We start from the raw sequence: 16,398 nt of genomic DNA, 5'->3' as shown, positions 1-16,398 counted from the left end.
AATTTAAAGTGTTTAGATTCAAAATTGGCGGAGTTTGATAGTTTTCAAAAGTCAAATGATTGAACTTTAACCCCTTGACAGCCAAATTTCTGGCCGAAATCTGATTAAAGATTTTCCCAAATCTCAATACCCGTTATGTCAAGTCTTGAGTCTGTAGACTGAAAATTGACAGAGTAGTTTGATAGGGAAATGTATACCAGAATTTATACAGACTTGAATTTTAAGTTTTGCCTTGAAAACGCCTTGATTTCATTATTTTCTTGAAAAGTCCTTGAAAATGGTATCTTTACCTTAGGAAAAATTTGTTTATATATTAAAAATTAAATTTAAATAAATAATAAAATATTTTAAATATCAAAAATAGATTCTTCTGTAATTGACATCGTACTATTTCCGATTTTGTTGATATGAGTTACGTGACTTTGACAAAATTAACCAAATTCCATATTCGTTATGCGAGTGAAATTCAAAGTTAAAACGAACGTAAACAATTGGAAAAATAAGTATTTAATCGCGCTTGGTTGTCCAAATATAAATGGGTTAAAGAATGTAAATTTGATGATCGGCAAGCATTTTGTTGTGTGTGTAAAAAGACGTTTTGAGTAAAATGGGCAAAAAGCCTTAAAATCACTTCTGGTTGGCACTAAACACAAGGCAAATGAACGCAGGCCTCAGGGGTTGGCGGCACTCAGCTTGACAAATTAATTTTGTTCTAAAACCAAATTCAACTGAATCAAAGAGTGAAATTTCATCCCCACCACAACCTGGCACTTCAGTTAAATGGAAGTCTATTTTGGATTTCACTACAAAATATAACACTTCAAACAGATTTTGTCGACTTTGAAAACTATGTGACCATGTGTCTTATCGGTCAAATGAACATGTTGGACACGTATTTCGAACGATGTTCCTTGACAGTGCAATTGCTAACAAGTTTGCATGTGGTGAAAGGAAAACTGCATACTTGTATGTGTTCGGACTTGCTCCATATTTTAAAAAAAAAAAAAAAAACCTGAAAGATTTGATAAATATTGTGTGCTTTTCAATGAAAGTTTAAATAAAAAAACTCAGAAGAAACAAATGAATATCCACGTAAGATATTGGACTCCAGAAAACAAAGTTGGGACAATCTACTTTGGATCACAGTTCCTAGGTAAGCTAATTTTTAATTTTTAAAACTTCCATAATGTCAATTTGTTATTAAAGTCCATTTCTTTATTTTTTTTTTTTTAAAACTAATGTCGAGATATGAACTAAGAAAACTAAATTCACTTACACGAAAACAGAATATCAATTTAATCAAATTCAAATTATTCAATTTTGTAATTTTTAGCAGGTTTTATATGCAGATATTTAAAATCTTATTCAGTCATTTCTCTCCTCGTCTTTTTCGTTTTCTTTTTCTTTTTTTTTTTTGTGAAGTGAAAGATGTTAAATTTTTAAATATTTTCTGTGAAAAAAATTAGTTTAAATTTTCCAAATTTGGCACATTGTTTTCCCTATCGTAATTAAAAGAATTTTGGGTTGAATGGTGGTGGTGATACTCAGAAATAGCGACTGAAAAATTTAGAAATTCTCTGACCACAATAAAACCTTGTTACTACTTGAAAAATGAATTTTAAGCCTTAATTTTTTTTTTTTTTTTTTTTTTTTCAATCAAACAAGCAAAGATTAATTTTTTTTTAATTAAAAAGTTTAAAAGAAAAATTTACTTTAATTAGTTTAACGAAGGGTGTTGTAAAATTGGAAATAATGAACAAATTTGTTCACCAAATTCTATCGTTGCTGGTTCTGTCCCCCCCCCTCTTTTTCTTTCCATTTTTTTTTTTTTTTTTTTTTTTTTTTTCTTCAATTTTTTCTGCAGAATATTATTGATTGAATACTAATCTACCAAATTATCCAAAAAAAAAATTATTTAAAGATTGTTGTGAGATGTTCAGTTTTACATAACTATCTAAATCACTTGACAAAAAAAAATTCCACAAAACACTAACATCAGCCTTATTAATGAAAGGTTTATTTAATGCTCGTAGGGTTGAGATAGATGCTTTGGGGGTTGTTTTTTTTTTTGTTTTTTTTCCAAAATTTGTTCTAAGTTAATGGAAAATTATTTTCTTATTTAAAACTTGTAAAATATATATGAAAATTCGTGGCCAATTAACTTTTTAAGAGAATTATTACGCTTTTTAATTGAATATTTATGATAAAATGTTAAATATTTTCTTACTTTTGTAAAAAATTCGTTCTCGTGTTTTTGTTGAGTGCTTTTTTTTTTTTTAACGATAAATTAAATAAATTGACAAAGTCATGAAAACTTCAACTATTTTCATATTTTGTACATAAATTGAAAAAATCCAACTCGAAAATAATATTGAAAAAAATCCAACTCGAAAATAAAATTGAAAAAAATCCAACTCGAAAATAAAATTGAAAAAAATCCAACTTGAAAATAAAATTGAAAAAAATCCAACTTGAAAATAATATTGAAAAAAATCCAACTTGAAAATAATATTGAAAAAAATCCAACTTGAAAATAATATTGAAAAAAATCCAACTTGAAAATAATATTGAAAAAAATCCAACTTGAAAATAAAATTGAAAAAAATCCAACTTGAAAATAATATTGAAAAAAATAAGTTGTTTTATATTAGATTTATTTTCCTAACTTTAAAAAAAAAAGCCCCATTTGTTTTATTTTCTAAATAAAAACTAAATTTTTCCTATTTTTTTTTTTTTTAAGATGGCTGTCATTCAACTTGTTTCGTGTTCTCATCGAGTGCCTGATGTGATATCGATTTACTAGAACGTGAAACTAAGCAACCCTTTCAAATCTCTAAATATTGAATTTTTTTTCTTTTTTTTACAATTTTGGGGACTAATCCACTGAAAAAATTGAAAAAAGATGAAAAAATTTATATATAATAGTTGTACCACTCCACCAAAATTCAAATTACAACTTTTCACGTCTCTTGTCTTAAGTATTGAAATAATTTTTATTTTCTTATTTCTATTACTTAATTTCTAATTGAATGTATATCATGTTATTTTACAAGAAGGAAATAACTTAAGAAATTAGATTAAAGTAACTGAATATTAATGAAATTGTGAACTAGCCACCATACCATGCTTTTTATTAAGTTTTACATCTTTTGTTTTTGAGATAAATTTTATTAAATCTGTTTCAGGGCATGCAACATCTGAAAAAGTCTTACACCACTTTGAAAAAGGTGTGCTGTAAAGTGGCCTTGATGTGAAAAACCTGGAACCAGTGAGCATGGATGGGTCTAATGTAAACTGGGCAGTTTTGTATTATAAAAACAAACTTTATGATGAAAATGGCTCTTCCATCATCAACATAGGCTCATGTGGCTTGCACATCATTCATAACTCTTTTAAGAGTGGAGCCACTGCATCCGGATGAGAGATCGGATCCTTTCTGACAAGTTTATATTACTCCTGCACGTGTGGATGACTACATTAACATCTCACAGAATAAGCTGAAGTTATTAAAATTTGCTAATCATAGGTGGTTGGAGAACATACCTGACAACAGAGCCCCAGACATTTTGGAGGATGTTAAAACTTTGTTAGAAGTCTAGATGAGAAGAAACTTCACATTCCAACCTGTAAATTGTTTGAAACTGAGTCGAGCATTCTTGTTCCTAAATTACAATTTCTTAAGTTTTTTGCCATTCACCTGCTGCCCTTCCTCACTGTGCATCAGACTGACAGACCAATGGTGCCATTCTTGGCACAAGACCTCAGTCATATGGTCAGGGGATTGTTGAGGTGTTATGCTAAAACTGACAGTCTAGATATACTTGATGAGAAGTTGAGCAGAAACTAAGCTCAATCACAAAGATTTGGAACTCTGGTTACTTACAGAAAAACTTATCAAGGAACACATTAAGAATGGGGTGTTAGAGAGACAAATCCTTTCTTTTAAGATGGACACCATCAAATTTTTTGGTGTAGTGAAGAAAATTTTACATAAATGTTCTCTTGTGAGACAGCTGTCTTCATTTAATCCAAAGCTGATGGCCACCAAGCAGGTGGAGAGCAGAAGGCAGTTTAAAGGTGTTATAAACAATCTTGTCAACTTGAAAAAATTAAATGAAGAAGACTGTTATGTTGTCTTGCAAGATTATGATATTTTTTTGGAACAGATACCTGTCACTGGATCAGAAAAGTTTATTAACTTCAACCACCGAAACGAGGATGACAGGCTGGACCAACTGTTTACAACACACATGGCTGATCCATGTTTCAGTCATCTACTTCAAGTGGTGACAACTATTTTGGTTCTTTCTCATGGTTAGGCCAGTGTTGAAAGAGGGTTTTCAATCAACAAGGCTATAGAAATTGAAAATATGAAAGATGAAACTAGTGGTGCAGAGGATCATCTGTGACCAGGTCAAGGCAGCAAGGGGAGTATGTCAAATTCCAATAACGAACACCCTCATTGTTTCATGCTCGATGGCCAGACAAAAGTATGAAATGTACTTGGAAAAACAAAAAGAAAGACAGACACAAAGACTCAGAAGAAAGGCCGATCTTGAGGAGTTAGAAGAAATAAAAACAAAAAGAGAATTGAAAATGATATTGTATCATTGACTTCATCAGCAGATGACCTTGCTTTGAAAGCAGAGAATTCTAGTAATTTTACTCTATTGATGAAATCCAATGCTTTTTGAAAGTCAGCCTTTGAGAAAAAAACAAAAAAAACTGGCCAAGCTTAAAGAAAAGCTTGAAACTAAACAAGAACTAAGAATGAGTCAAAAAACACTGAATGACATTGTGTTATGTAGTGGAGAATTTAAGCTGAAAATAGTTGACCAGTTTTGTTGCATGCCACTGTAGATAATTTTGTGTAAACTTTATATAAATAACTGTGTGACCTTTAAACTACTTAAAATAAAAAGATAACTGAAAGTGACTTGTCCTGTTATCAGTTACTAAGATTTTTTGGTTTATCATATCGTTGTTCATATATCAAATTTTGCCTTGAAAATGGATATTGGAAATCTGTATGAACCCTAGTATACACACAGACAATTTCACTTTTATAGATATATATATTCAGTATACTGACACTATTTTTAATAGGAGTAAATGTGGTATTGTGGCAAGTGAAATGATTCTAGTTAAAAGTAAGAGAGATAGTGTAAGATAGAGGATGATCAACAATGTCCACTCTTCCCCACTTTTGATGACTTTGTTCTGTTATATTTTTCACAAATAAATAATTCAAAGTGTAATACCTGTCCTGATACTACATTTTATCTTTTCTGTCCTTGGTCATTAAAAAAGAAATCCTTCTTGACTGAGGCAATTTTAATCTTAATTTAGAATATGCCTTCTGTACAATATAAACCAAACTCCTGTCTAAATCGGCCTCATTAAGAAGATAAGTAAATAGAATGACACATAACAATAACACTCGTAACGAAATCATTTACTTTTTAGCCGATTATGTGGAACTGAATAGTTTGAAAAATTAGGCGATTATGTGGAACTGAATATTTTGAAAAATTAGGCGATTATGTGGAACTGAATAGTTTGAAAAACTTGATTAGAAAAAAAAAAAAACAAAGAATTATTTCAAAATTTGGACTGACTGGAATGATCATAAAACTACACTCAATCATTTTAAAAAAGTTAATATTACCCCCCCCCCCTCCAAAAAATGCACAGAAAACTGCCCTAAAACACTAGTAGCTTCTTTTCTATAAAATTTATATATGAAACTCTAAATTCTAAAAGAATTCATGTTTTCCTTCCCAACAAATTTTTCAGGATGTTCATATGTAATCGCCTGAAAAACTAGAATTTCACTTTTGTTTAAGGAGATTTGCACTACAACAATAATTTTTTATATAGTAAAATAATCTACTTTTATATTAACATGAAAATATAAGTTTAAATATGAAATGAAATATAAGAAAAGCATCTTAGTAAAATATTTTAAATTTTTTGAAAATATAAGAAAAAAAATATATGCACTTACATTTTTGTTGGCAGACAAATTTTCAGTCTTCATCTATGTGTTAGCGTCTTACCAGTGGAAAGAATGTAAACTTAATTGATAAAATTGCTACAACCATGAATCATTTATTACTCAATTTAAGTTTTTGGCCTTTTTGAGAACTTGCTTTTATGACCAGTAAACACTACTTAACAGACAGGAGATTCTGAGATCAAAGAAAAACTGATGCCAAAATGTGTCTAGTGTACATGTGTGAAAAATCTCAACGTATACTTATTCATTAGTTTTTTTAGCCATGTTTGTTAATGCTGATGGACTGGGCAAAAGCTGAACTTTTTTTTTTTTTTTTTTTTTTTTTTTTTTGCACAAGTAAAATAAATATACATTATTTTTTTATTACGATGCATAGATTTTAATGCTAACTTTTGATGACCTTGTTCTATGTTATATTTTTAATAAATAGAGAATTCAAAGTGTAGTATCTGTTCTGATACTACATTTTATCTTTTCTGTCCTCGGTCAGTGAAAAAAATCATTTCATCATTTTATTTTTAGTACCAACAATGTAAAATTAAGTTTTTAAGGAATTGTTTTTAGGATTGAAAATTAGACTAAAATTTTCCTGATTTTGATGAATTGTCCCAACACTATCTACTTTTCAAAAGAAAGCCATCCCTATCAGATTGCAGTGTTCAGTTGTAGGCACACAAGTGGCTCAGCAGCCCAGCTTCTAAAAACGTTGGTGCAGATATGAAACCACCTGAAACCACTGGCATCTATTTGTCTTATTCCTCAGTTTGCCCATTACATAATTTATTGGTTCCATGGAATCTGGTAATGGAGTAAACCAGTCTTTGACAGGCCAGTTCTGCCACAGGCGCCACACACATTTAGGCTAAAATGTGTTTTAGATTTTTGAGCTATCATAGACTTGTTTCCACCAAACCACTTTAAAGTGTTCCTCTCCCAATCTCCACATTCGTGGTAATGGCCTGTTGAATTATTTGATGACCTGCTTAAAATGTTTCTTTGGCTTGTCTTGAATGTTTACCATGCTAAATTTTTCCATATAACATTTGGGAACAGTTACTTTACTTACCTACTCAATTGACTGCAACAATCAGACAACTTGCAACTCAGGATGAGGTCAACACTAGAAGATCAGACAGATTAAGGCATCAGGAATTTAGACTATGTTCTTTTACTACTGAAGATTGGAAAATGGCTGCATTCAATTAAAACTCTAATTATGCTTGTAATTCGCAAGACATTGTTACTATAGGGTCAATGTCATTACTATGTGACTACTGCGATGCCAAGAAATGGATTCATGAACTCCTAGGTATGTGTTACAGTAATGGAAAGATGCAATGACTTGTCACAAATTATGCATAACCAAACCTTCAAATTCACATTCACTTCATGTCCAAAGGGGAAGGAAATTCAAGATGAACTTTTTCCCTGGATAAAAATATGACAATCTATTGGTCAGAGTGTTTCACTTGAAGATAATCAAAATGATGAATCTGTTAAACAAATCAGAAATCTTTGGCCCACTACGATGCTACATGTACACAATTGAGTGGCAAAAAATGGCTTGCCTCATGCACATATATTATTGTGGCTTACCAGAAAAATCAACTCCAATCAAATTGGTTCCATTATATCAGCAGAGTTACCTGACATACAAACTGATCCAATCTTATTTGAAATAGTAAAGAGTCACATGGTGCATGGGCCTTATAATAATATCAAAAGAAATTGATGGCTGATGTACAAAAAAGATATCCTAAAAACTATCCACTTGAAACTCAGTTCAGTTATCCCTCTCATAGGAGATCACCTAAAGATGGTGGCTTTGAAACTATGGTTGGCACGAAGTTGACAATAGTTGGATTGTACCTTATTCTTCCTTACTTTCAAAGACATTCAATGCTCACAAGTGTTGAATTTTGAAATTCTGTGAAATCTATCAAAGATGTTTGCCAATACATAAGGGATTTGATGCAGCCATGTTTTCCTTAAAAAAAGAAAATGTTAGAGATGAAGTTAATGAACTTGGTAAATATATCGGCACTAATGAAGTATTTTGGCGAAATTTGAGGTTTCCTATTCATGAAACACATCCTCCAATCAAACAGCTTACAGTTCATCTTGAAAATGGACAGAGTCTATTTCACAAATGAAAATGCTGCCCAAGTTGCACTAAATCCAAAAGATACAACCATTACTACATTTTTTAAATTGTGTGAACAATTTTGCAAAAATTCTTAGTTATATTCAGGTTCAATTTTATTACGCATGAGGAGCTGATGTAAAATTACCATGAATGTTACTTTTTGAGACTCCTTCTTCATGAAATATGAGGATCGATTTCATTTTCTTTTTAAGAACTACTGATGGACCAATGGTTGATAATTATAGAAAAGCCTGTTTGGCCTTAAATTTGTTAGAAAATGACAATCAGTGGGACAGACTTCATTGTCACAAACACCTGTTTCTCTAAGAATCCTTTTTACAATAATTGTCAAAACTTGTGAAGTAATCCATTAGCATTGTAGTAAAAATATAAGGATGATTTATCTGAGGATTATAAATATCAGCAACAAAGATTCCCTGAGACAAAAGTAGGATTTAGCGAAGAAATATATAATTCTGCGTTGATTATTATTGAAGACCATATGATCACCATGAGTGGGGAGGAGCTCTACAAATCTGGGTTACCTGAAACTCATTGAATTGAAGTGAATAACTCACAGATGTTTTGTGAGAAATTCACATGAAATTGAATTGCGGACGAGATTTCTTGAGGAAAACGTGCTGAAACTTTTGCTAGATCAACAATATCCATATAAAGCAACAATATCCATATAAATCAACAATATCCCTATAAATCAACAATATCCATATAATTCAACAATATCCCTATAAATCAACAACATGCATATAAATCAACAATATCCATATAATAGAACAATATCCATATAAATCAACAATCTATATATATAAAAATGTAACTCTTGCTTCGTTCGCAATTAAAAGTCTAAAAAACTACTGGACGGATGGCTTCCACGTTTTGGTATATGTTTACTATATCCATGTGTGTTTTTATATATTTCTTTTTAATTATAACATTATACTTAATTTTCTATGATACATATGTGGTTTTCTTTGTACCGATAGGCCATTTTTTTTATTTAAGGACAATTATTTATTACCGCTTCCTGTCACGTGACCAGTGTTTCTAATTTAGCGGTTTTCCTGCTTGATCTGGAGATTTCGTTTGCAATCTAGCGGGAAATTCTAGAAAATCTGGAGATATTTCGCACCCATACACCCGCAATTTTAGATTAAAAAATAAAGAAAAGCGCTTGAAAATACTTTAAAACATAAAATAAACTCATTCATGTAAGTAAAAAAAAGTAGCATTTACTGCCTTTGGTAACAATTATTTATTGATATTTGTTTTGTTTTTCACCTTTTTTTTCGGCTAACCATTCTTAAATCTCCCTATAAAATCGATTTTTCCAAGTACATTTTAGGTGGGGGGGGGGCGGCATTCCAACCTCCGAAGTTTAGTTTAAAATACAAAATTTAGAAGTATTTAGTCGAAAATTATAAAAAGCAAGAAACAACAGCAAAAAAAAAAAAAAAAAAAATTATACCAATACAGTATAATTTAATTATCTACCAACCTAAATACTTTTAACATGCTAAAACAAAGTTTTTTTGTTTTATTTTTCTAATTTCCAAATATGTTGCACCATTATTGTGATGTTTAATTTGCAGTATATTTCAATTTAACTTTTATTATAAAAAGTTTGAGTTTATGATTTGTTTCCTGCAAAAAAAAAAAAAAAAAATACCCTCTCTGAAAAAACAGGTAAAACTAGCTGATAAAATACGGGAGCTAACCGCTTCAATATAATTCCAGAAACATATAGTGAGAAAACACGGAACATTTTATATATTGAATATACTATATTTATAATTTTTTTATGGTAGGAAGTTAAAATATGGAGTTTTTTTTTTGGGGGGGGGAATTAGCGATTTTTTTGAAAATTTCAGATGATAAAAGTTAAAAATCTAGCGATTTTCTGGACATTTCTTTCTCCTGATCTCGCGGGTTTTTTTAAATCTCAGTTCCCAACATTGCATCACTAAAAAAACACTACAGGCTTAATGTAAACAGAATGTGTTCACAATATCGGTAAATTTTCAATGGGTTTTATCACATGATTATTGATAAATTAACCACACGTGGTCGCTTTCCTATTAAATATTCATCGAAAAATGTTAGGTACAGACAAAATGAATGCCGACGCTCAGTGTATAAACATTTTGACCCCTCCCTTTACTTAAAAATTCACCAAAAATCAGGAAATTAACCAATTTTAATGAAAATTGCAGCATTTATCAAATAATGATCGCAAAATATAATGAATTAATTATTTTTACTTAATTCTTAGTGAAAATGTTTTATTTTGTTTAAACAAAGAATACCTTTACTAAAGTTATGGTTTTCAGTAGTAAATAAAAAATGCAAGAATTTATTTTTGCTTTTTTTATATAAATAAAGCATCGTAATTTGTAACAATAAGAAATAATATTTACAGTAACATTACGAAAAAAGCCCCTAAAGCCCGTATTAATGAATTCGATATGACTCGAAGAAAAATGAATTCTCGCATACTATTCAGGAAATTAAAGATTAAATTAGATTCCTATTTCAGTCACCTAAATTATTTAGGGTGAAATGAGTTTAGGAATTTATAGCCAAACCTAAATATTTTTTCTTTTTTTTTTTTTTTTTTGCTTAAAAAAAAAATAGCATTAATACAGTAAGTTAGGTAAAATTTGCATAGAATGCTCTGCTTTACGGTTGTTGTAAAAATGGAACGGAAATTTGAATTTCGTTCCCTTTTAAATTCGGTACATTTTTACATTACGTCCAACTCATTGTTCACATTCGACACATCAACTTTTATAGCTTTTCGGGTATGCTGGCAAGGTTAGGGGTGTCTATTCCGAAAGCCATTCTTAAGATGGGTAGATTGGTAGGTGTGTCAGAAATTTCATGAAAAATAGTGAATAATTCCACCCCGTTTTTCCAAGTTTATAACTCCTCGAAAAATGTAACTCAAGCCCTAATTTTTTTCAATTAAGGGAGCAAGGACCAAAGTGTTTTTTTTTTTTTTTAAAAAAAGGTTTTAAACTTCGGATTTTACAGGTAAATTTCTAAAAAAACACTACTTTTTTTGTTTTAAATTTGAATACATTATTTATCGACCTTTTCTCTTAAATTTGTGATATATAAAACTTTGGTGAGTAAATTATTTACTTTTTAATAGACATTTCCAAATTGGAGGCGTGAATTATTCAAACTCCTGTCTTTCCAAGCTTATAACTACTCGAAAAATATAATTCAAGCCCTAATTTTTTTTCAATTAAAGGCGCAAGGACCAAGGTTTCATAAAAAAAACAAACAAAAGAAAAAACAAACAACGTGCTTTAAAAAAAAAGGTTTTAAGCTTCGAACTTTACAAGTAAATTTCTTAAAAACACTATCTTTTTTGTTTTAAATTTGAATATATTACTTATTGACCTTTTCTCTTCAATTTGTGATATATAAAACTTTGGTGAGTAAATTAATTATTTACTTTTTAATATACACTTGAAAATGAGGGGGGGGCGTGAATTAAAAAAAAACGTTTGTCTAAAATATTATATTCGGTTTATTGTAAAGGGCATAAAATTTCACATTGACCCTGAAAATATCGTAAAAATAGAACCAATAGAAAAATTTTGATAGATTTTTAAAGTTTAAAAATTGAAAAATATTAAGTTCGTAAAATTCATTAGTTTTTAAAAAAATAAAAAAATATTTCTATTACTTTCAAAACAACTTTAATAGCTTATTTTGGAAGTATAATCCATAAAGAAAATAAATAACCCACTTTTAAAAGAGAAATTACGAGATTTTGATATTTTATTCGCAGTTTCGTGATAAGGGTGTCAAAAATTCTGATACATCTACTAGATTGGAGTGTTTATTTGTTGTAAACGTACCCGACAACCTATAAATTTCGACATTTCCAATGTGAATCGTAAGCTGGACTTATGTAAAAAATAACAAAAAGATATACCAAACTGACTTTTTCGTTTAAAAATGGAATTATTTTCCTTTCGTTATTAACTTCCTTTTTTTTTTTTTTTTAATAAATATTTTGTGTTTTATATACATAAAGTACAATTGTTGAATGTTACTGTTCTGGATTATATTCGTTTGAGGGGGAGGCACAATTAAAAAATTAAGAATGATTAAAAATTAATTAAAATGATGCGAAATTTAAGTTTCCGTTCTATTTTTACAACAACCGTAAAACAGCGCATACTCAGCAAGTTTTATCATAATTTATAAGCATTATGTTGAAAAACTAAATCAACATTTTATTTATTTTTTTTGCATAATTAATGATGGAAGTATTTTTCTGTTTATTTTCTGAACATCTGTTAAAAAAAAAATAATTTGTACATTCTCTTGAAAAAAAGAATCCAATTTTTCTCTACTTTCACATAACTATTTACAGTGTTCATGTAAAGCATTCATCTGTTCTTTTTATAATAAAAATTCCGTTTTCAAAGAGAAATGTTTACTGACAAATTTAAAAAAAAAAAAAATAAAAAAGTACAAGTTTTCCTGAAAAAAAACACTTTCACCTAACAATTCATGGAAAAAAATTAATCATTTTTTTGGGAGAAAAAATAACAACTTTTATTGATTAAAAAACATTGCAAAAAATGATAAAAGAAAATAAACTAACAAAATGCAATTTTTCTTGAGGTATGTGTTCCATTTTAACAAACTGAACCACAGCAACGTGTGGCCGGGTAAAGCTAGTATCCATATCAACAATATTCATATAAATCAGCAATATGCATATAAATCAACAATATGCATATAAATCAACAATATTAATATAAATCAACAATATTCATATCAATCAACAATATGCATATAAATCAACAATATGCATATAAATCAACAATATCCATATAAATCAACAATATCCATATAAATCAACAATATCCATATAAATCAACAATATCCATATAAATCAACAATATTCATATAAATCAACAATATGCATATAAATCAACAATAATCATATAAATCAACAATATTCATATAAATCAACAATAATCATATAAATCAACAATAATCATATAAATCAACAATATTCATATAAATCAACAATAATCATATAAATCAACAATAATCATATAAATCAACAATATTCATATAAATCAACAATATTCATATCAATCAACAATATTCATATAAATCAACAATAATCATATAAATCAACAATATTCATATAAATCAACAATATGCATATAAATCAACAATAATCATATAAATCAACAATATTCATATAAATCAACAATATGCATATAAATCAACAATATTCATATTAATCAACAATATTCATATCAATATACAATATTCATATAAATCAACAATATTCATATAAATCAACAATATTAATATAAATCAAAAATATTCATATAAATCAACAATAATCATATAAATCAAAAATATGCATATAAATCAACAATATTCATATAAATCAACAATAATCATATAAATCAACAATATTCATATAAATCAACAATATGCATATAAATCAACAATAATCATATAAATCAACAATATCCATAAAAATCAACAATATCCATATAAATCAACAATATCCATATAAATCAACAATATTCATATAAATCAACAATATTCATATAAATCAACAATATTCATATAAATCAACAATATTCATATAAATCAACAATATTCATATAAATCCACAATATTCATATAAATCAACAATATCCATATAAATCAACAATATTCATATAAATCAACAATAGCCATATAAATCAGCAATATGCATATAAATCAACAATATGCATATAAATCAACAATATTAATATAAATCAACAATATTCATATCAATCAACAATATGCATATAAATCAACAATATGCATATAAATCAACAATATCCATATAAATCAACAATATCCATATAAATCAACAATATCCATATAAATCAACAATATCCATATAAATCAACAATATCCATATAAATCAACAATATTCATATAAATCAACAATATGCATATAAATCAACAATAATCATATAAATCAACAATATTCATATAAATCAACAATAATCATATAAATCAACAATAATCATATAAATCAACAATATTCATATAAATCAACAATAATCATATAAATCAACAATAATCATATAAATCAACAATATTCATATAAATCAACAATATTCATATCAATCAACAATATTCATATAAATCAACAATAATCATATAAATCAACAATATTCATATAAATCAACAATATGCATATAAATCAACAATAATCATATAAATCAACAATATTCATATAAATCAACAATATGCATATAAATCAACAATATTCATATTAATCAACAATATTCATATCAATATACAATATTCATATAAATCAACAATATTCATATAAATCAACAATATTAATATAAATCAAAAATATTCATATAAATCAACAATAATCATATAAATCAAAAATATGCATATAAATCAACAATATTCATATAAATCAACAATAATCATATAAATCAACAATATTCATATAAATCAACAATATGCATATAAATCAACAATAATCATATAAATCAACAATATCCATAAAAATCAACAATATCCATATAAATCAACAATATCCATATAAATCAACAATATTCATATAAATCAACAATATTCATATAAATCAACAATATTCATATAAATCAACAATATTCATATAAATCAACAATATTCATATAAATCCACAATATTCATATAAATCAACAATATCCATATAAATCAACAATATTCATATAAATCAACAATATTCATATAAATCAACAATATTCATATAAATCAACAATATTCATATAAATCAACAATAATCATATAAATCAACAATATCCATATAAATCAACAATATCCATATAAATCAACAATATCCATATAAATCAACAATATTCATATAAATCAACAATTCATATAAATCAACAATATTCATATAAATCAACAATATTCATATCAATCAACAATATGCATATCAATCAACAATATTCATATAAATCAACAATATTCATATCAATCAACAATATTCATATAAATCAACAATATTCATATAAATCAACAATATTCATATAAATCAACAATATTCATATAAATCAACAATATGCATATAAATCAACAATATGCATATAAATCAACAATATGCATATAAATCAACAATATCCATATAAATCAACAATATTCATATAAATCAACAATATTCATATAAATCAACAATATTCATATAAATCAACAATATTCATATCAATCAACAATATTCATATAAATCAACAATATTCATATCAATCAACAATATTCATATCAATCAACAATATTCATATCAATCAACAATATTCATATAAATCAACAATATTCATATCAATCAACAATATTCATATAAATCAACAATATTCATATAAATCAACAATATTCATATAAATCAACAATAATCATATAAATCAACAATAATCATATAAATCAACAATATTCATATAAATCAACAATATGCATATAAATCAACAATATTCATATAAATCAACAATATTCATATAAATCAACAATAATCATATAAATCAACAATATTCATATAAATCAACAATAATCATATAAATCAACAATATGCATATAAATCAACAATATTCATATCAATCAACAATATTCATATAAATCAACAATATTCATATAAATCAACAATATTCATATAAATCAACAATATTCATATAAATCAACAATATTCATATAAATCAACAATATTCATATAAATCAACAATATTCATATAAATCAACAATATTCATATAAATCAACAATATTCATATAAATCAACAATATTCATATAAATCAACAATATTCATATAAATCAACAATAGCCATATAAATCAACAATATTCATATAAATCAACAATATGCATATAAATCAACAATATGCATATAAATCAACAATATTCATATAAATCAACAATATTCATATAAATCAACAATATTCATATAAATCAACAATATGCATATAAATCAACAATATGCATATAAATCAACAATATGCATATAAATCAACAATATGCATATAAATCAACAATATTCATATAAATCAACAATATTCATATAAATCAACAATATTCATATAAATCAACAATATGCATATAAATCAACAATAATCATATAAATCAACAATATTCATATAAATCAACAATATTCATATAAATCAACAATAACCATATCAATCAACAATAATCATATCAATCAACAATA

General features: G+C 27.0%; 1 protein-coding gene across 1 annotated transcript in view; it reads left to right on the top strand.

Moving 5' to 3' along the window:
• The first annotated feature begins 1,065 nt into the window (after positions 1-1,065).
• The window catches only part of LOC145246767 (uncharacterized), a 108,702-nt gene continuing 93,369 nt past the window's right edge, over positions 1,066-16,398 (top strand). The window contains exon 1 of the mRNA XM_080108546.1: positions 1,066-1,153. Within this exon, the coding sequence (XP_079964672.1) occupies positions 1,081-1,153 (73 nt within the window). The 5' untranslated portion in view covers positions 1,066-1,080. The remainder of the gene's footprint in view (positions 1,154-16,398) is intronic.

Source organism: Euprymna scolopes, chromosome 24, assembly GCF_053919585.1.
Source record: "Euprymna scolopes isolate OS-2025 chromosome 24, ASM5391958v1, whole genome shotgun sequence".
In the NCBI taxonomy this organism is placed as follows: Eukaryota; Metazoa; Mollusca; class Cephalopoda; order Sepiida; family Sepiolidae; genus Euprymna; species Euprymna scolopes.
This window is presented reverse-complemented; position numbering and strand designations above follow the sequence as displayed.